Below are 17,705 nucleotides of genomic sequence, written 5' to 3' on the forward strand. Positions count from 1 at the left end.
CCGAGTGTCATTTCGGAACAGGAAACAGTTTCTCCTGCAAAATGGTTGGAGATGTTTAGAGGAGAGGTCAGCTGTGGTCACGTACTGCTCCATCTTTCAGAGAGACACACACACACAAACACAGAGCCAAAACATTTGGAAGCTCTATGCATGTGTCAATTATACCATTTTCATTACTGCTATAATCATTTTGTGGTCCAGCTCAGTGATGGTTTATCTTTTTAGAAAGAGGCGAGTGACAGAAAGAGATTGACAAGAGAGTGACAAGGTGATTGTGGTCCACAGTGTACTGCGTGTGTTTGATGGGTTACCTTTGTTTGCAGTGATTTCACACACTTCCATTACACAGGATAGCGCTTTCATTATTACGTACAGTACTTATTATATCCAGACTTGAGACTTTTACAGAACCTAATCCATGATCAATGTCTGTATTATTAACCTGATGGTTAATGATGCACTTAATATTTGTTTGATTGTGCGTTAGTGCTAAAAGTGACAGAGTTACAAACAGTGCGAGTTACGAACAGACTTCTGGTCCAAATTGTGTCTGTGAGGGGAGAATCCGATGTACATGTCCAGGGCAACATTTCCGAGCCCCAGTTGAACATGCCAACCCTTGTGTCCGAATGATCAATTGAATGACATCATCATTTATTTGCAGTCATAGTAGAAAAAAACACAAAACTTGTCTGGCATCGCGGGTCTGGTGCAGAACTATTTGAGAAGCGATAATATACACCGCTCAATGATGATGAGCTGTTGCATGAGCACTGCTGCTTTGCACACTGTGGGTAAATGGAGTCAGTTTTAATCAGGATGTGCTCAGTTTTCCAAGCTATTAAAGTGTGTGTGCGTGTGAGTGTGTTTTTACGTTTTAATTTCCCTTGAGCGCATTAGTTTTGCGGACCGTGTCTTTTCTCGCCAATCGGAATCAGCGGGATGTGTTCTCGTTGCGACTGTCGAGTGGTACCTCATTGGACGCTTCGCTTCCTGAACGGCACCCTCCCCAGGGGGGCGGTTAAGGGCCCAATTCAGTGTGTGTCCACAGCCTTCTGTCCTCGCTTGACCTTCGGTGCTTTTATCAACTAATTGCTTGCGATTGCATCGTTTCTTCAGGCCTCCGTGTATTTACCAATTCCAAAGCCACGGGCACGTCCTCCCCCCAGGGATCCCAAGGGCCCGTATCTTCAGGAACAGATCCAAGGCGGATCGGCTGGATTGCAACGCCACCACGGTGAGGACGGAGCACCCCGCCCCCCCCTTTCGGAGCCCTGGGAAAAATGCCGGCAGAACGTCCCGCCACAAAGCAGCTCTGATTTAAATGCATGTGCATGTGTGTGAAAAACTCAGATTCAATCAAATGGGTATGGAACACGGTGCGCGCCCCAGGGGCCAGACGAGCACCGCACCTACGGAGGGCCTGAGGCGACAGACACAACACATTTCAGGTGCAACTGGGCAATCATTTCGGCCTTCCCCGTTAAAGCTCTGATCCGTCTGCATGAAAGATGCCACAAAACTACATTTATCCTCATTAATGCTGAGAGCAAAACCAACTCCAAGTTCAGAGGTCGTAAGTGTTGTTAGTGTCCTATATAACAGTGTGCATCAACACTCGAATCAGCCAACCGCAAGAGACTTTTTAAAGGATTTTTAAGTGATGAGAAGGTGTTTCAGTTTTTTTGAACATGAACGTGGCTCAGTTGAGCACTGTCTGCAGTGAATGGGGTCTTTGTGGACCACGGTTTAACCCCACAACGGAAATTTACTTCATTAAATATTTTTACTGTCTTTAATGTCCAGCTGGCAAAGGACTGAGACACCTCTGCATAGTTTCTTTTGACCTCTATAACTTGAACGCTCAACACATTATGGGAGAAGCCAGATTTGGAGAAGAGAAATGTGGACCCGAAACTGGTGGAAAGAACATGCAATCCTACATATGTTGATGACACCACGCTAATTGCAGAGGATGAAGAACATGCTATTTAAAAAGTCAAGGTACAGAGTGAAGAAATGGGGCTACAATTAATGTGAAGAAAAGTAAAACCATAACAGCTGGAACAGCAGTGAAATTTAGTGCCGATGGTGAAGATGTAGAAGTTATCAATATTCAACAAGAGATATGCTGAAGAGCAGCACTTGGCAGAGCTGGAACAAAAGATCTGGAAAAAGTTCTCAAAGGTGCTGATGGATCCCCAAGAAGGAGAAACTAAATTGTTTAACCAATGGCATTTACTAAAACACTTTATGGATGTGGAAGGCGGACAGTGAAGGAGCCCAACTGGAGGAACATGGACTTCTTTGGACTGTGGAGCTGCAGGACCTTTAAAAACACCATGGATGGTCAGGAAGATGGATGTTGAATCAGAAATCTTATTGAAAACACAAACGGAGACTGATGTTGTTATACTTTGGACACGTCATGAGAAAATGTGTCTCTCCAAAAAATGTGATGGTTGGAAAAAGTGGAGGAAAAAGTGGGAAAAGGAGAAGATGAGCAGCAACCAGCAGCAATAACCAGATGGATGGACTCAATCTCAGTGACAATGGACAGTACCCTCACAGCACAATGGCTACAAATGGAAGACAGAACTTTCTGGAAGGACTCATATATATGGTCAACATGAGTCAACATTGACTCAAAGGCACTTAACATCAGCTATTGTCTTTCCTTCAGAAAAAGAAAATGCTTTTTACTTTGAAAAGCAGTTCATTAACAGTGATGTGCTTTATTAATAAGTAGTTTGCTAATTGCACATTCATCTATTTAAAAGCTTCATCTTGGTTTTAATGCGAGGAGAAGCTCCATGCTGTCACGCAATCAGAATGCTAATGTCAGATGGCATGGTGTGACATCGGGAGCTCATTCCATCGCAAATGTTTCATTGCCATTTAAATTTCTAATTTAATTCCTAATTTTTTATTCCTAAATTGGGTTTTTTTTTATTAGGTAAAGAAGTCTTTCGGTAAATCCTCCTAAAATATGTAATGAAAGTCTACATTAAGTGGGAGCCCACAAGGCTGTCATAAATACAGTTTGAAATGTAATTTCCTTTTGAAAGTATTGAAAATACATTATTATCTGTTACTATCTGTTCTGCTGTCTCAGTACTGTCTCAGTTTTTGTGACAAGATGCAAAAATGAAAAAAGCGCCGACTGCAGACGTTCTTAACCTTTTCTGGGCCACGCACCCTTTTAAGATTGTGCCGAAACCTAAGGCCCCCCCCCCCCCTTGCGAAAAAACGTCTGTAAATAGATTCAGAGAAAATACAGCATTCAGTTTACTCACCAAAAACTGATAACCTTCACACAGAATTATGCCGCAGAAAGTAATAAGGTAATATTTCTATTTTAAAGTTTTATTTAGTGAGACTCATTTTCGAAGCAAGGCTGCTCTTCACAGACTCCATGAAGCCCATCCACAGACCCCCAAGGGGCCTCCGGGTTAAGAACCCCAGCTTTAATAGAAATCCGGTGGGAATTCATATTGACCTTTTTGGGTCTGCAACGGCAGAGGTGGGTCTGCGGTTCCTCGGCCGGTGGCTCTCGGAGGCTGTGAGCTCTCTCTCCAGCTGTGGCTGTTTGTTTTCAGGTTTGACATGAGCCATTAATCCGGTCAGTACCGCAGGTGGCGCTATCGCTGTTGGGCTGCCTTGTGTGAAAGCAGCAGTGAGGAGGGAGGCTGAGCGGCTCTCGTTTCGATGAGGAGGTGGGCCCCGGAGCCCTTTGCTGGTAGCCTGATGGGAACGGCGGGGCACCGGATCTATAATTTGCGACCTTTTGCCGTTCCGTGACCTTTCCGATCTGAGCTGGAGCTCCACCAGCGTTGCGGGCTGCCGGGGGCCGCCGGCGAGGCTCTGCCAGGCGGGCGGGTCGCCCCGCGTGTCGGGACCGAGCGAGGAACGTGTCCGGCCGCCGGGGGTTCCTCCTGGTGGTCTCGGAGGAGGAACGCGGAGGCCTCTGCCGCTGGTTCCCCGTCCACCGCGACACCCCCGCAGGGCTCACAGCTTGAGGAGCAGCTCCAGGGTGAATGTCAGCCCTGATGGGCGCACCGTGGTATTTCAGCAGCTCGTGAGTTGGCACGACTGCCGCAGGTCGGCCTTCCGTGACAGAGGGGGGAAACTGCGTCGCCTGCTGCCATTTGTCAACCCGCAGACAGCCAAGCAGATGTGGCAACTGCAGGCAAGGCTGTGTGTTTTTCCAACACGATTCTCCCAAGTCTCTGTTTGTCAGTCTGTGTGTGTGTGTGTGTGAGAGAGACCAGTTTCACTAACAGCAGAAAAAAAATACTTGCTATTTGCAACCACCTCCCAAGGCAAAGTATTGTGAGGTTGCATAGTTGTTACAACTGCTTCCTTAGGGCACAGAGGTTGTAAGTTTGAATCCCATCATCTGCTGTAGTGCCCTTTATACAGATACCTACCGTGAATTACCTCAAATAATAGAAAGGAAAAAACAGCTGTGAAATGAGTAAATAAGTTTATGTAACTCAAAATTGTAACTTGGTTTGGAGAAAAATGTCAGCAAAACAAGCACAAAGTTAGAAAAATTATGAAGAGCGACACGAAAATGCCACATTATCTCCGTACGACCATTTTCCTGAGAAACTGCAGTGATTTGCCCACTCATAGAGCTGGGTAATTTTTACTGTACCGGTTCAGGGGAAGTGCCTTGCTCGAGTGTACAACGGCAAGAGGTGGGATTTAAACCTGAATATTTAGATTGCAAGTTGACAGTTCTACCCACTGCGCTACCTGTGCAGTGACCTGCGGAGTGAAAGGTTCACATCCAGTCTCATTAGATCACTGCACTTAAGATGAGTTTTGCCCCCCGGTTCAACTGGATTGCCGGAGGTCAGGAACATAGACAACGACATCTTATTTTTCTTTAAGAAAATGAAACGAATTTAAAAATTCCTTATTAAATGTGGAATTAATATGCCTGAGGGTGAGGAGATGATAGCCGCTGTGCCGGGAGATGAAGAGGGGGAGGGTCTCAGAGAGACGCCGCACACGCGGACATCACAACTGTGATGCTTCAGTGGCAGTGACACTTTTATTATGTTCCCGGTCGCGAAAAGTGCGGTCACTTGGGGTTGGGGGGTGCTCTGGCGGCGGGTGGCCTCTGGGACCTAGCGTTCGAGGGGGGGGGAACGGCGAGCGCGAGGAGGTGACATGCAAACACCTCCACGCGCTGCAGAAATGGTTCTTGCGTAATCGCTTACATAAACAGTCTCCATGTGAAAAACGGAGTCCAGGAAAATATTAAATATTCGGTTTATGCAAATGCTGCATTTTGACTCTGTTCAGAGGGTTACGAGCTGCCGCGAATGAGTGGAGGGCAGACAGGAGGAAGAGTCAGGGGGGTTGTGGAATCACGACCTGCTGCGGGAGGGAGGGGCTGGACATCCAAACCCCCTCGCCTTTAACCTGAGTGGTTTTGGCTCATTAGCACCACCTGACCTTCCTCACATTAGTGGTAATTAAACAGCGGAAATGAGACAATCACCTTGAGTCGTGACACCATATCGGACCATCAGGAGAGATCATGGTGGCCCCTGGGGGATGGGGGAGGGGGGTGTCCCCGTACCACTGGCCCCGGCCATCAGGAAGAGAGCGAGACTGGACTGGTGGTATCGTCATCTGCCTTTCCCACACCAAACGCGGAGAGATGGCAAGAAGGGTGTTGCTGTGACGGCGACAGTGTCCTTTCCTCTCCCTGTGGTGACACACGTAGCCTAGTGGCGACACACAATGAGCCACGGTTCTGCTTCACTGATGTGCCAGAAATGCGCAGGGTGGCACGGGGCGCTGCCGCGCTGCTTGGATCACACGCTTACCAAGAGTCAGAGCGTCACGGCTGGAGCTAATGAAGTAGGTGGACAAAGTAACTTACAGTGATTTGCCCATTTACAGCGGGGTGATTTTTATCGGGGGCGCGGTAGTGCAGTGGGTTGGACTGGGTCCTGCTCTCCGGTGGGTCTGGGGTTTGAGTCCCACTTGGGGTGCCTTGCGACGGACTGGCGTCCCGTCCTGGGTGTGTCCCCTCCGGCCTTATGCCCTGAGTTGCCGGGTTAGGCTCCGGTTCCCCGCGACCCTGTATTGGACGAGCGGTTCAGAAAGTGTGTGTGTATGATTTTTATCGTATCCACTTGGGATGAATACCTTGCTCAAGGGCTCTACAGCTGGAGGTGAGATTCAAACCTGGGGTTCTTTGACACCTAACGTGGCAGCACTAAGCAGTACGCTACCTGCTGCTGATCAAGAGAGCTGTGAGAGAGAGATCAGGAGAAATACTAGATATACAGTATACAGTACCACATTACCGTGTAGTAGGGTGGGGGTGGAAAACCTGTATCCAAACACACACACACACTGCTGTACCTGATCAGATTTTGACGATAATGTTCTCTTGTCCTGAGCAAACCCACCCCCCTCCACCCCCCCTCCAATGACATTCATGCACTCTGATCTTTGACATTTGGAACGTCATCACCAGTGTGTGTGTGTGTGTGTGTGTGTGTGTGTGTGTGAGAGCATGGAGGTGTAGCAGGCCCCAGCAGAAAACGTGCAGGTGATGTATAAGATATAAAACAGCCAAGTTTCATATTCATCTCTTTGATGTTGGACCAGAAAGTGGAGAACTGGCTGCTTTTAAATTTAGATCCACTGGTTATAAGTGGAGGATGAACAATGTCATATTTTAAAGCGAAACACCTACCCTGTGGTTTTACCGTTACTGTAATAATACGGCAGACAGAGAATTCTGCATTTACACTTATTCATTTATCAAACACTTTTTTCCAGGGTGACTTGCAGTATGAGATTTGTGCTCTAAGCCACTTGCACCTGATTTACCCTTTTATACAGTGGGGTAATTTTTACTGTTTCAATTCAAGCAAAGTACCTTCACGAAGGGTACTACAGCAGCAGTTTGGTTAAAATGAACTGTCACTTCAATACTGTTTTCTGCAGCATGCAAAGCTATTTCATAGGTATTTGGTCAGAAATAAAATTCGTTATGTACATTTCCTAGTTGATATTCATTTATGCAGGTTAAAAAACTTGTTAATAAGTTGTTAACCGTAAATATGTGATCAGGCTATGGCTCAGTGTGCATGTCTTGGAAAGAATTTTCAGAAACATTCAGTGTAAAAACTGCAAATGATTATTTCAGCTGAAAAACTGAAATCTAAAATCGATGTCTTTGCACCCCAGACTGAAGAGAGCCCTGGCCAGCACGTGGTGTAATGTTTAGAACCGTGGCGCTGCACTGGAAGGGCCCAGGCTTGAATCCCACTCTTACTATAGTATTCTTGTTTAAGGTACTTACCCTGAATTGATGCAGTAAAAAATACTCTGCTGTTTAAATGGGTAAATCAGCGTGAGTTGCGTAGTGGCCTGTCGGTGTGTGTAAATTACATGGAAAGAACACTCCAGCTGTATCTTTACGCCCCGTGTGTCAGTGTGAATTGTGAAAAGGAGATAGAGTGCTGCGTGTGTTAGTATGTGTGGCAGAGAAACACTTTGTTTAAAGCCCAAACCAGCCTTTTCAGGTGTGCAGTGTGTCTGAGCGCCTTAAATAGCATCCATAAACCCTGAGAGTGGGATTCCAGGATGAGGACTTGTGTTTCTGTGATGTTGTCTGTTTTCACCCGAATGACTGCTGCATTCAGCCACCATACGGATGTTCCTTGATCTTTCCTCCGCTGACCCATCTGTAACCATCTCCCCTCGGTGGCCCTGATGCAATCTCACTGTGCAAAGCAGCAACGGAGACAATGGCATCTTAAGAATTGTTTCCTTGTCTGCAGTCGCACCTGAGATGATGTGTCTGTCTCCTATCATTAGGATTAATTTAGTTTTTCTTCTTGTCACAGAACACTGCAATCTGCATTCCGGGAGATACGGATTCTTGTCTGTTTTGCTGTGTGTCTGGGTGTATCTGGGGGGTTTGATGGGTCTGGGGAACTGGATCAGGATTGGATAAGTCTAGGGGTTTGGATGGGGACTGGATGGGCTAATAGTGGATTGGATGGAGATTGGATGGGTCTCGGGAACTGGGTGGCTCTATGGCATCGGATGGGTTGTGAGTTTTGATAGGTCTGGGGAACTCTATGGATCTCAGGGATTGGATGAGTCTGAGGGAATGGATTCTACATGCTGAAGGGGTTGTGATATTTAGCTATTTGCCATTTATGGTAGGATTCAGGGCACTCTCTTCTGCTCTTCATTTTCGCCCGCCATTACTGATCTCTCCATAATCAGCTACCCTTCTGCACCCAGAGCTGTAATTTAGGGCTCAGGTGTGCTGGTCACTCAGGCTATCATGAAAAATATGGATTCCGTGCAGTAATAATTTAAAGCATGCTACCCAGCAGCTATTACAAGGGACTGTCGTCAGCTTGCAGTCCTTTGGACCACAGTACGAAGGGTGTCAAGGTGGGGATGGGTGTTTGGCTCTAATCTAAAGCGCACAATGTTTTTGTTATGGCAGAAATACATCACACCAAATTATCATTAATTTTCATTTTTGTGCTGCTTTTCTGTAAGGTGACTTACAGCATTAGGTTCGTATACAAAGCTACTTACGCTGATTTACCCATTTATATGACTGGGTAATTTTTTCTGGAGCAATTCAGGGTAAGTACCTTCATTATGGTACTACAGCAGTAATGGGGAATCAAACCTGAAACCTTCCGATTACAAGGTGACCACTCCGGCTCCTGCTGCCCCATTTCCTGTATCTGATACTTTTTCCTTGAAATGAATCTGCTATTACAGATTTATTTTTGGAGAATGACATAATAAGGTGTCTCATTTGTAACATAATGTAATGTGATAAATCTCTGCAAGAATGATTAATGGGGTTTCTAAATCAATATAGAAAGTTTGAACACTTGACTCGTCCAGCATTTTTACAAAAATAAATATCACTTGTACATGTTTATCGAGAGAAACCATAGATCAAAGTCGAGACAGCAAAGATAGAACACCCATCCCATCTCAATTAGTTTAATGAGATCTAAGAGGTTACTTTCATTTTTTCAGAAAAATACGCAGTGTTCGTGTTTTTCCTGGCTAGACCATTGATCAATGTCAGGAAATTGAAAATGGAAAACAAATGTTTAGGTTATTAAAACATACTTGCTCATTATGTAAAAAGCTTTGGCATGGTTAGGGTGAGGGATGGCCACTTTGACATATGAAATATTGGGGAGATGGAAAGGAGAACTTGGAGATGTAGAATGGGGAGCCTGGAGTTGTGAGATGAAAAACCTGGAGATGGGCGATGAGAAACTTGGAGAGGTGGCATGTGGAACCCGGAGATGTGGCATGGTGGTCCTAGAGATATGGGATGGGGAAGATAGAAAGGTGGAATGTAGGGCCTGATGATGTGGAGTGTGGAACTTGGAGATTTGGATTGGAAGTCCTGGAGATGTGGAATAAGGAACCTGTAGGGGTAAAATGGGGAACCTGGAGAGGTGGGATGTAAGACCTGGATATTTGGGATGGGAACCTGGTGACAGATACCCTGGGCTCTGTCCTCTCATCACTAGGAATTCATATTGAGGGACCAAAAATACTTGCAATAGTACTCAATGGATTTATTTAAGGGTTAACCTTGGATATAGCTGTAACTGTATTAAATGAAAAATTCTTTGCATGTCTCACTCACTCACTATCAGTAACTGCTTATCTGAGTTAGGGTCACGCCAGTCTGCAGCCTATCCTGGAAGCATGGGATGCGCTCTTCACCGCCACCAGTCTTTTGAGCAGGTGAACAAATGTTGCTTTCACTCCACTACAAAGAGACAATTTAGAGAAGAGATAAATGAAGGAAACACAATTAAAAATAGATAAACTGGAAAATGCTATTATTGATGATGAATTCTAATCTCCACTCTTTTGTAAAACAAAGAGGTACTATAGTTCCACCCCGCAAAGGGAAAATCTGCGCTAGGCTGTAAGAGAGGATTGTTTGCTGGGCCAGATAGTATTTCCCAGTTCTATAAAATATTGTTCGGTGACAGACACAGGTGCCTTGCTGGAGCACATATACCTGGACTACCTGTACCCCTCAGTCCCTACCCCTCCCTACCCTTCTGAACAAATCCGTTCAGAGATCTGAAGTGGGCCCCCCCTGCAAGGCTCTGCCTAAATCACCCATAACCCCGGAGCGCTGGAGGAGAGGGGGGAGAGGGGGGTAGGGGGGGCGGTCTGCCATCTCCAGCTGCCGCGCGCAGAACACAAAAGGCTGGGGGTTGGGGGGGCTGTTGAGCTGAAGAGCTCCCCCAAGACTTGTCATCTGCCTCTGACAAGACGCGCTCTTTTAATCCAGGGCGCGCTCTCGGCTGCAGCTGTTCCCTTCACGGGACCGTGCGGTCTTGCTCAGCGCGTGTCCGCGAAACTTATATTTCTCTATGTATATCATTATATATGTGTGCGCACGTTAGAGATACTGATATGTATCTCGTGCTGGTCTTTTCATGCTTTCACAAATGGTTTCACACATATTCCACGCGAAGGGGGCTTCTTCTTGCGTTTAATCAGCGCTACAACGAATTTTGGATTAAGACACGGTGGAAAATTCACACTTTTGCGGTGTTTTTTTTTTTTTTTTCCTGACCGCTGTGCTTGGGTTCCCTTGAGCGCCTAGAATGGTAAAAAAAAGACAAAAACAAAAACTTGCCCGCGATAATCATGTATTGCTCATATTCTCAGCCCAGAATAAAAGGTTTTTCCTCGGGAGACTGAATTCGGCGCGCACAGTGACGGCCCTGGAGAGAATTACGAGCGAATAAAGGATTTGAAAGGCGCGTTTTAAAATCATTTATCTGTCTTTCTCTGCCGGCCTTCGGTGCGCTCTGCGCGCGGAGCCTTTTCCCTTTTCAGCGCCGAGCTCGAGTGACGCACTGAGGCAGGAGAGAGAAGAATTAAAAAAAAAAAAAAAAAAAAACAATTCACAGAGGGGAAAAAAAAAAAAAAAAAAACGCAAAAAAGGAACCCCGAGCAGCTTTACAAATGAGTGACAAAACCGGCGTCCATTCACTGTCCCTTTCCGCCGCGAGCTTATTAACAGGCCGCGCTCCATAGGCGGTCACCGCCGGCAACATGTGGAGGCATTGCCATGGCAACCGGTGGATGTGACATGTGGTGGAGACAGGCAGCGGAGCGCCGCTCAATATAAGGAGGGGCCGCTGAGCTCACGCTTGGTGATCAGGAAAAAAAAACGACTCCATCTCCGTGCGCTCTGACTCGGGGTCCTGGTGGGCTTGTTTTTTATTCTTCCTTTTTGGCTGTTTTTCGGACCCCTCCCTCCGCTCCTCCAGCACGATCCCACCCCCGCCCAGCTCGCTCGGCCGTCCCGGGTCGCTAGCCTCCGAGGCTGCGGGAGTGTGGAGGGCTGGGGCTGAGTGAGTGAGGAGCGGTCGGACCGCGAGCAACGCCCAGATTTGGACTAGGGAATATCCGCAGGAGCCTCGAAGGAACAACCCCCCGGTGCTTCAGCATGGATCCAGGTACATACTTCATGAGGAGGGGGGGGGGGTGGTTATCCGTGTACGGTGGCCTGGCGCGGCCGGCGCATTGAGGAGCCGGGGGTGGGGGTGGGGTAAGGGGGTGTCAGCGATCGGGCTCCTCTGCTCTGTCCTCCCTCTCCGTCCCTCGTGCTCACGGTTCCGATCGGGCGGATCGCGGGTCCGCGGTCACGTTGCGGTTCCCAGAGTCCAGACCTATATATGTGACTCGTTATGCTGTCACTACATTTCTTCGTAGCAATTTACTTAAAAAAAAAAACACTGAACATTTATAAACCAGTGCGGAAATTAGCGTGGAAATGTCATATGTTAACGGTGAACATTTATGAATTATTATTTGTCTTTTTCGGACAAACTGGATCACGAGCCGGTCGCGACTCTTGAACTTTTATTTATCCCCAATGGATATGAAAGTTTATGAAACTGCTGAGAAGTGCTGCAGCTCAGTAGGTTTAACGGGAAATTTTATGTCCATATGTAATATTTTCCCCTGTGAGCCCTGGTTTAAAATTTATTTTGTAGTATTGTTCAAATATTACTGTTAGACATGTTTTTTTTTTTTTTTTTTTTTTCCAGGAAAAACTTCTTTAATTTGAAAGAAGATATTTTTCTTTTAACATGAAAAACATTTTTCCCTCCAGTTTTGCTAAATATTTATGGAAACTAGTTCGCATCTCATCTGTGAGATAAGTCTGTTCTACATTTGTTTCACTGAAATTATTTTTAAATGAAGAACTACATTTAGGAATTGAATAAATTTTAATTTTATAAATGTAAAGTAGGTTTATAATTTCTAATTCGACGTTAAGACACTACGACAAAATTCAGGGCACCCAAGGTTGACAGGTCAGTTTCAGTACATAGTTCTCTATAGCTGTACCCTGGTATTTGTGGTACTACAAAATCTGCAGACTGTACACAATTCTCTGTATCTTAAGTGCGGTATTTGTGGTGCTGTAAAATCTTAGAGATTTCCTTCCTCTCATGACAGCTTTGTGGGCCGAAACAACTTCAATTATTTAATGGTCTTACAGTGATTTACAGCCCAAAGAGGCCATTTCGGATTCAGATAGTAAAATCTATATGTGTGTGTGTGTGTGTGTGTGTGTTTGGCAGCCACATATTTTTGTGTGTTAAGAGGAAGGACAGCGATGTGGTGCCGTGGTCAAACTCCTCGGCCGCTGAACCATCGCGGCGATGAGAATCAGCTCAAGTCCCACTGATCTATCTGCCTTTTGTCCCGCACTTGTGTCACCCACCCCGGACCCCCCCTGGACCCCCTGAGGTTGACCCGGCCCCCCCCCCCCCCACATCAGCTTTTCAAGCCCTCTGCTTCACAACCTTTTAAAAATGTAAAATTAAAAAACATAAAGCTTTAAAACAGGCACCTAAAGTTTGACCTCCGTTGAGTGGATTAGCCGGTCTGGTGTCAGTCTGTATTTATATTTAATCATATTTAATATCACTCCGATAACATTATGGAATATTTAAAAAAATAAAATGAGATAATGAGTGACAGCACAACCCTTTTCCTCATGTGTCCTTATCACTCATGTTATTAAAATGATTTACAGATTTATAGTTACTTTTCTCTTATTTACCATTTTGTATATATTTGTACCACTATACCTAAATATATATATATATATATATATATATATATATATATATATATATATATATATATATATATATATGTGTGTGTGTATATATATCTATATATATATATATGGTCTGTCCTGTTCACTTTGTTACCGCTGTGTGTTTCATCATTGTAAGCGACTTACACTGACTAATTCCTGGGGGATCGACTATAATATGTTCTTATATGTTTTTAAAAATTATACAACCATATATTAAAATTAAACATTTGGTCACACGATCCTGAAGATGAACATGATGTGAACACAATGTGTGATAGTATCTGATAGTGTGATAGAGATGTGTGTGAGAGAACAGTGTAAACACTCCAATACACACACACACACACACACAGTTCAGTACAAAGTCATCCACACACCGATATCCACAATGAGACACTCATACACACACACTCATATGCACAATCTAATACATGCACACTAGTTTATGCTCTTACACACCCATATAAACATTTCTGTAGGAACACACTGCAATCCACAGTCATTTACACAATCCGCTGCAGATTAATATCCACAGTCATATACGTACTCTGGTACATATTAATATGCACACCTTTTTACACACATGAGTAGACACTCTTAGACTCACCAGACACTGTTTTTGCCACAGTACTGCCTTTGGGAGACCCTCTGTGTCTCTCCTCTCAACACCCCCCCTCCCCAGACGGAGCTGTGACCAGGCAAGGGGCGGATGAGCTGTGATTGCAGTGTTCATGTCAATTTGAAACAGGTTTGAGGGCAGTACTCTTTGTCCACCGGGCTTCCCAGACTGCTCATAAATTCAGGTGGACAATAGAGTCCAGTGGCGTGAAGAGGGTTCGCGCTCCTCCTTCCGGGAGACCGAGCAAACGAGTTAGAGGTGTTATGAATTTTAATGATCATTTCTGGACAAATGTGGCTTGTCTTTCAAGGTGTGTGTGTGTGTGTGTGTAAACTGAGCAGACTGATGATCTGCAGTGTCAAACTCTGTGTTGAACATCATTTGCACTGTGGATTTTAGTCGTTCCTATATTTACTCAGATGTTGGCGTCTCCTGCTTCTTAACGAAATACGTCCTAAATCCCGCAGGATACACTCACACTGTGTGTATTTTTCTGACACCGCTGTCGTGTTTTCTGACGCGTTATTAATGCAGTGTACGTACTGTATATCGTCAGGCATTTTTAGGGACATCAGACTACTGAACTGCAACGAAAACCCCTAAAATTTCACTCGGGGAGCGAAACACTTGCAGGGGGTGGACCCTGAGACACACTGGGATTGACTGAAACAACCCTCTGACGTTTTGTTTGACACGGTCTGGGTTGCAGTGGCGGTTTTGTCCCTCACACTGTTCCTCCGGTGGCTCACCTGGAGGACTCCCTTGGAAGAGAGGATCTGCTTCTCCCCAGGGGCCTGAAGTTTGAGGTCCAAGGTACGGGGTCCAGGAGGCTGTCAAGGCCAAAGTAGGGACAGAAAGGGATGATGAATTTAACCCCCCTGCACACTCACAGCCCAGCTGACCCACCCACCCCCCCCAAAAAAAAAAAAACACACCATCCCTGTAGCCACACAGACACTCATCATTCATCCCTGGTTGCCATGTGTTGCCATGCCCAGTGTTACTTAACTGTTAATTGTGTGACTCGGGTTCGAATCGCACACCTGCTGTAGTACCTTTGATGAAGATACTGACCCTTCACCGATACAGTGAAAATGACCCTGCTTTATAAATGGCTAAATCGGTGTAAGTAGTTCAGTGTAAAAACTTCAAGACAAGTGTCATATAAATGATTAAATGTAAATGTAAATTTATGCAGATAACTGTCAACCATGTCTGAGTGAGCGTTCATGGTAAAAGTGCTGCCTGTTACGTGACTGCCCGTATATGTTGCTGTGGATATGAATGAAATTGCAAGATGTGGGTACAGTAAAAGAATATAGTCATATGAACAAGATGTCTAACTGGGTTACATGATGTGCACATGCAGTGTGGTATTTTACATACGTTGGTACCATTTGTTACTCCTTTTACTGATGCTGTACAGCCGTGTTCAACTTGTTTGTATTTGGTGTGCTGCTCCTTACCTCAGTAAACCAGGTATCTACTGAGGGCTTCCTGTCACTCCTAGCCACCTCAGGCTGTTACTATAGTAACACAGCGAGCCGTCTGTCCAGTGAAATGGTGTGAATGTGGACACTCCCCCCTGTGATCTGGGCCACTGGGAGCTTTTTATTTTCAGCAAGGCCATAAATAAGTAAATAAATAATCTCATTTAAAGTAAAAAGTGCATTAAAAAAACCCTAACCCCCCCCCTCCACACACTAAAAATGTTGAATAAATCAAAACGAGACTGACAAGTAATTTGTTCAGAATTAAGTGTGTAATGTGGTATTTCAGTGTGCGGCTTATGCGTGAAATCGAATGTGTTGGTCAGTCTGTGTCACAACAGGTTGTGTGTTTATGTAACGTGTTCGTGTGGCGTCTGAGCGGGTCAGGTCATGGACACAGCTGGCAGTTCTTACTTGGACCGCACTACCCCAGAGCAGTTCTTGAACCAAAACCCACCAGGGTGAATGGCTGCAGCCAGCAGTTATGACCCAAACCAGTCCACCCCAGGCCAGCCTTCGAACCAGTACACACTAGGCTGTATAGACACACTTGTGGTTCTGACCCGAAGTGGTCTTTGAACCAAAACCCTTGCGGCTGAATGAATATGGATTGCTGTGCCAAGTAGGATGGTTAAGTGTGGAGTCTGGACCTTGAATTGGACACACGAAGGAGGAGATGCTGAACAGAAATTCGTAAAGGGCTTGTTACGAGTAAATTATGGGGACATTGTTCTCACACACACACACACACACACACACACACACACACAGGCATGCGTACATGCACATGCACACACAGCCACAAGCGAATCAACCCTCCCACATTTACCTTACAAAGTGTCGTTAAATGTGCCGAAAACACACAGTCCTCGACAGTCAGAGCCGCGCACCGCCCGCTGCGCGCGCGCACACACACACACACACACACACACTCATTGTAATAAAAGGGAAATTGCGATGGTTTGCATTTAATGAAACGTGTCAGTTTCTCCTATTGTCCTTGGTTCTTTTATGTAAATAAAGTGTAATTTTCAATTCAGTTAACCGACAGCATCAATCGCATCACCGCGTACGTGATGTTCGGTCCACGTCTGCCTGACATGTTCATGCACTTATTGAGAGCCTGGAAGGAGATTCATCCATCCATCCTGTTTCAGTAACCAGTTTGTCCTGAGCAGGGTCACAGTGATCCAGAGCCTATCCCGGCATCATCTGGCACATAGCTGGGGGGGTACGCCCCGGACGGGGAAAAACATGCAAGCTCCACGAGGACCGAGTGGGGATCGAACCTACGTTCTCTCGCACTACCCAGGCGCTGTGAGGCAGCGCCACCATGCCGCCCCGTATAGTGATGGGGTGTTAATATGAAACACTGTCTCAGACAGCTGCTCTGAAACAGAGCTTTGTGGAAGCAAAAGCACGCGCGTGTGTGCGTGTGTTCGTACGCACACTGACACACTCCTGTCTCTCTCCGGCTCTTCCAGAAGAGCACGCTGACCCAGCTGCCCACACGGAACAGCCAAGCGGAGTCGACCAAGTTCCTGATCCTCACGGTCATCTCCATCGTGTGCATCATCGGGGTCCTAGTGGCCTCCACTGTGGTCTATGTCCTGCGCCATCGCTCGCACCACAAGCTCAAGGAGAAGCTCACCAGCCTGGCCACAGACACCGCCTCCGGGCCTTCGGCCACCTACCAGGTAGGGGGCGCCACAAACCTTTTACTTTACAGAATCTGCCTCGTTCGTACAGCAGGTTTTCGCCGGAGCAATTCAGGGCAAGTACCATAATCAAGGGTATTAAACACTAACTGAGAGTGGGCTTGAAGCCAGCAACCTGCAGGTAACTGCTGTATTGATACATTTTTAACAGCTATGCCACCTAGTGGACAGCAGAGACAAGTTGTGGCCACTCTGAGGAAAGTTGTTGTTAATTTTCTCTTTTTCCATTTCTTTTCCCAGCTCGGTTTTCAAACATTACTCTGAAACGTGGTCCAACAGGGAGTTTATCTAGTTGTGTGTTTTTAGTAAAGGTTCTTCCCTTGTCAGTTTTATAAGATTTCCCTCCGAAATGGAGCAAACATGATCTGTATTTATGCTCCAGTCTGAAAGATGGCAGTAAAGAGCACCCAAGTAGAATAGGAGTGTGTGACCACCTTAATACAACTCAGTTTCGCAGTGTTTACGGCTCGTTTCTGGTGTTCCCGAGTTTCAGTGATCAATAACAAGATGGGAAACGCTGCATATGTCTATAAGGTAAACTTGTCAATGATCAGCATTGAACCGGTGTTTCATGTGAAAGTGAATAAAAGGTTTACATTTAAACAAGGTACTGAGAAAGTACTTAGTTACTGTGTAATGAAAAACAAATACATGGATACATACCGAGTATATACTGTGTATATGTGTAT

At 45.7% G+C, this 17,705-nt stretch overlaps 1 protein-coding gene across 1 annotated transcript in view; it reads left to right on the forward strand.

Moving 5' to 3' along the window:
* ptprn2 (protein tyrosine phosphatase receptor type N2) overlaps positions 1-17,705 on the forward strand; it is a 92,953-nt gene that overhangs the window by 52,174 nt on the left and 23,074 nt on the right. Inside the window, exon 13 of the mRNA XM_018757902.2 lies at positions 16,783-16,995. Coding sequence (XP_018613418.1) covers positions 16,783-16,995 — 213 coding nt within the window. The remainder of the gene's footprint in view (positions 1-16,782; positions 16,996-17,705) is intronic.

Source organism: Scleropages formosus, chromosome 7 (assembly GCF_900964775.1).
Source record: "Scleropages formosus chromosome 7, fSclFor1.1, whole genome shotgun sequence".
NCBI classification, from domain to species: Eukaryota; Metazoa; Chordata; class Actinopteri; order Osteoglossiformes; family Osteoglossidae; genus Scleropages; species Scleropages formosus.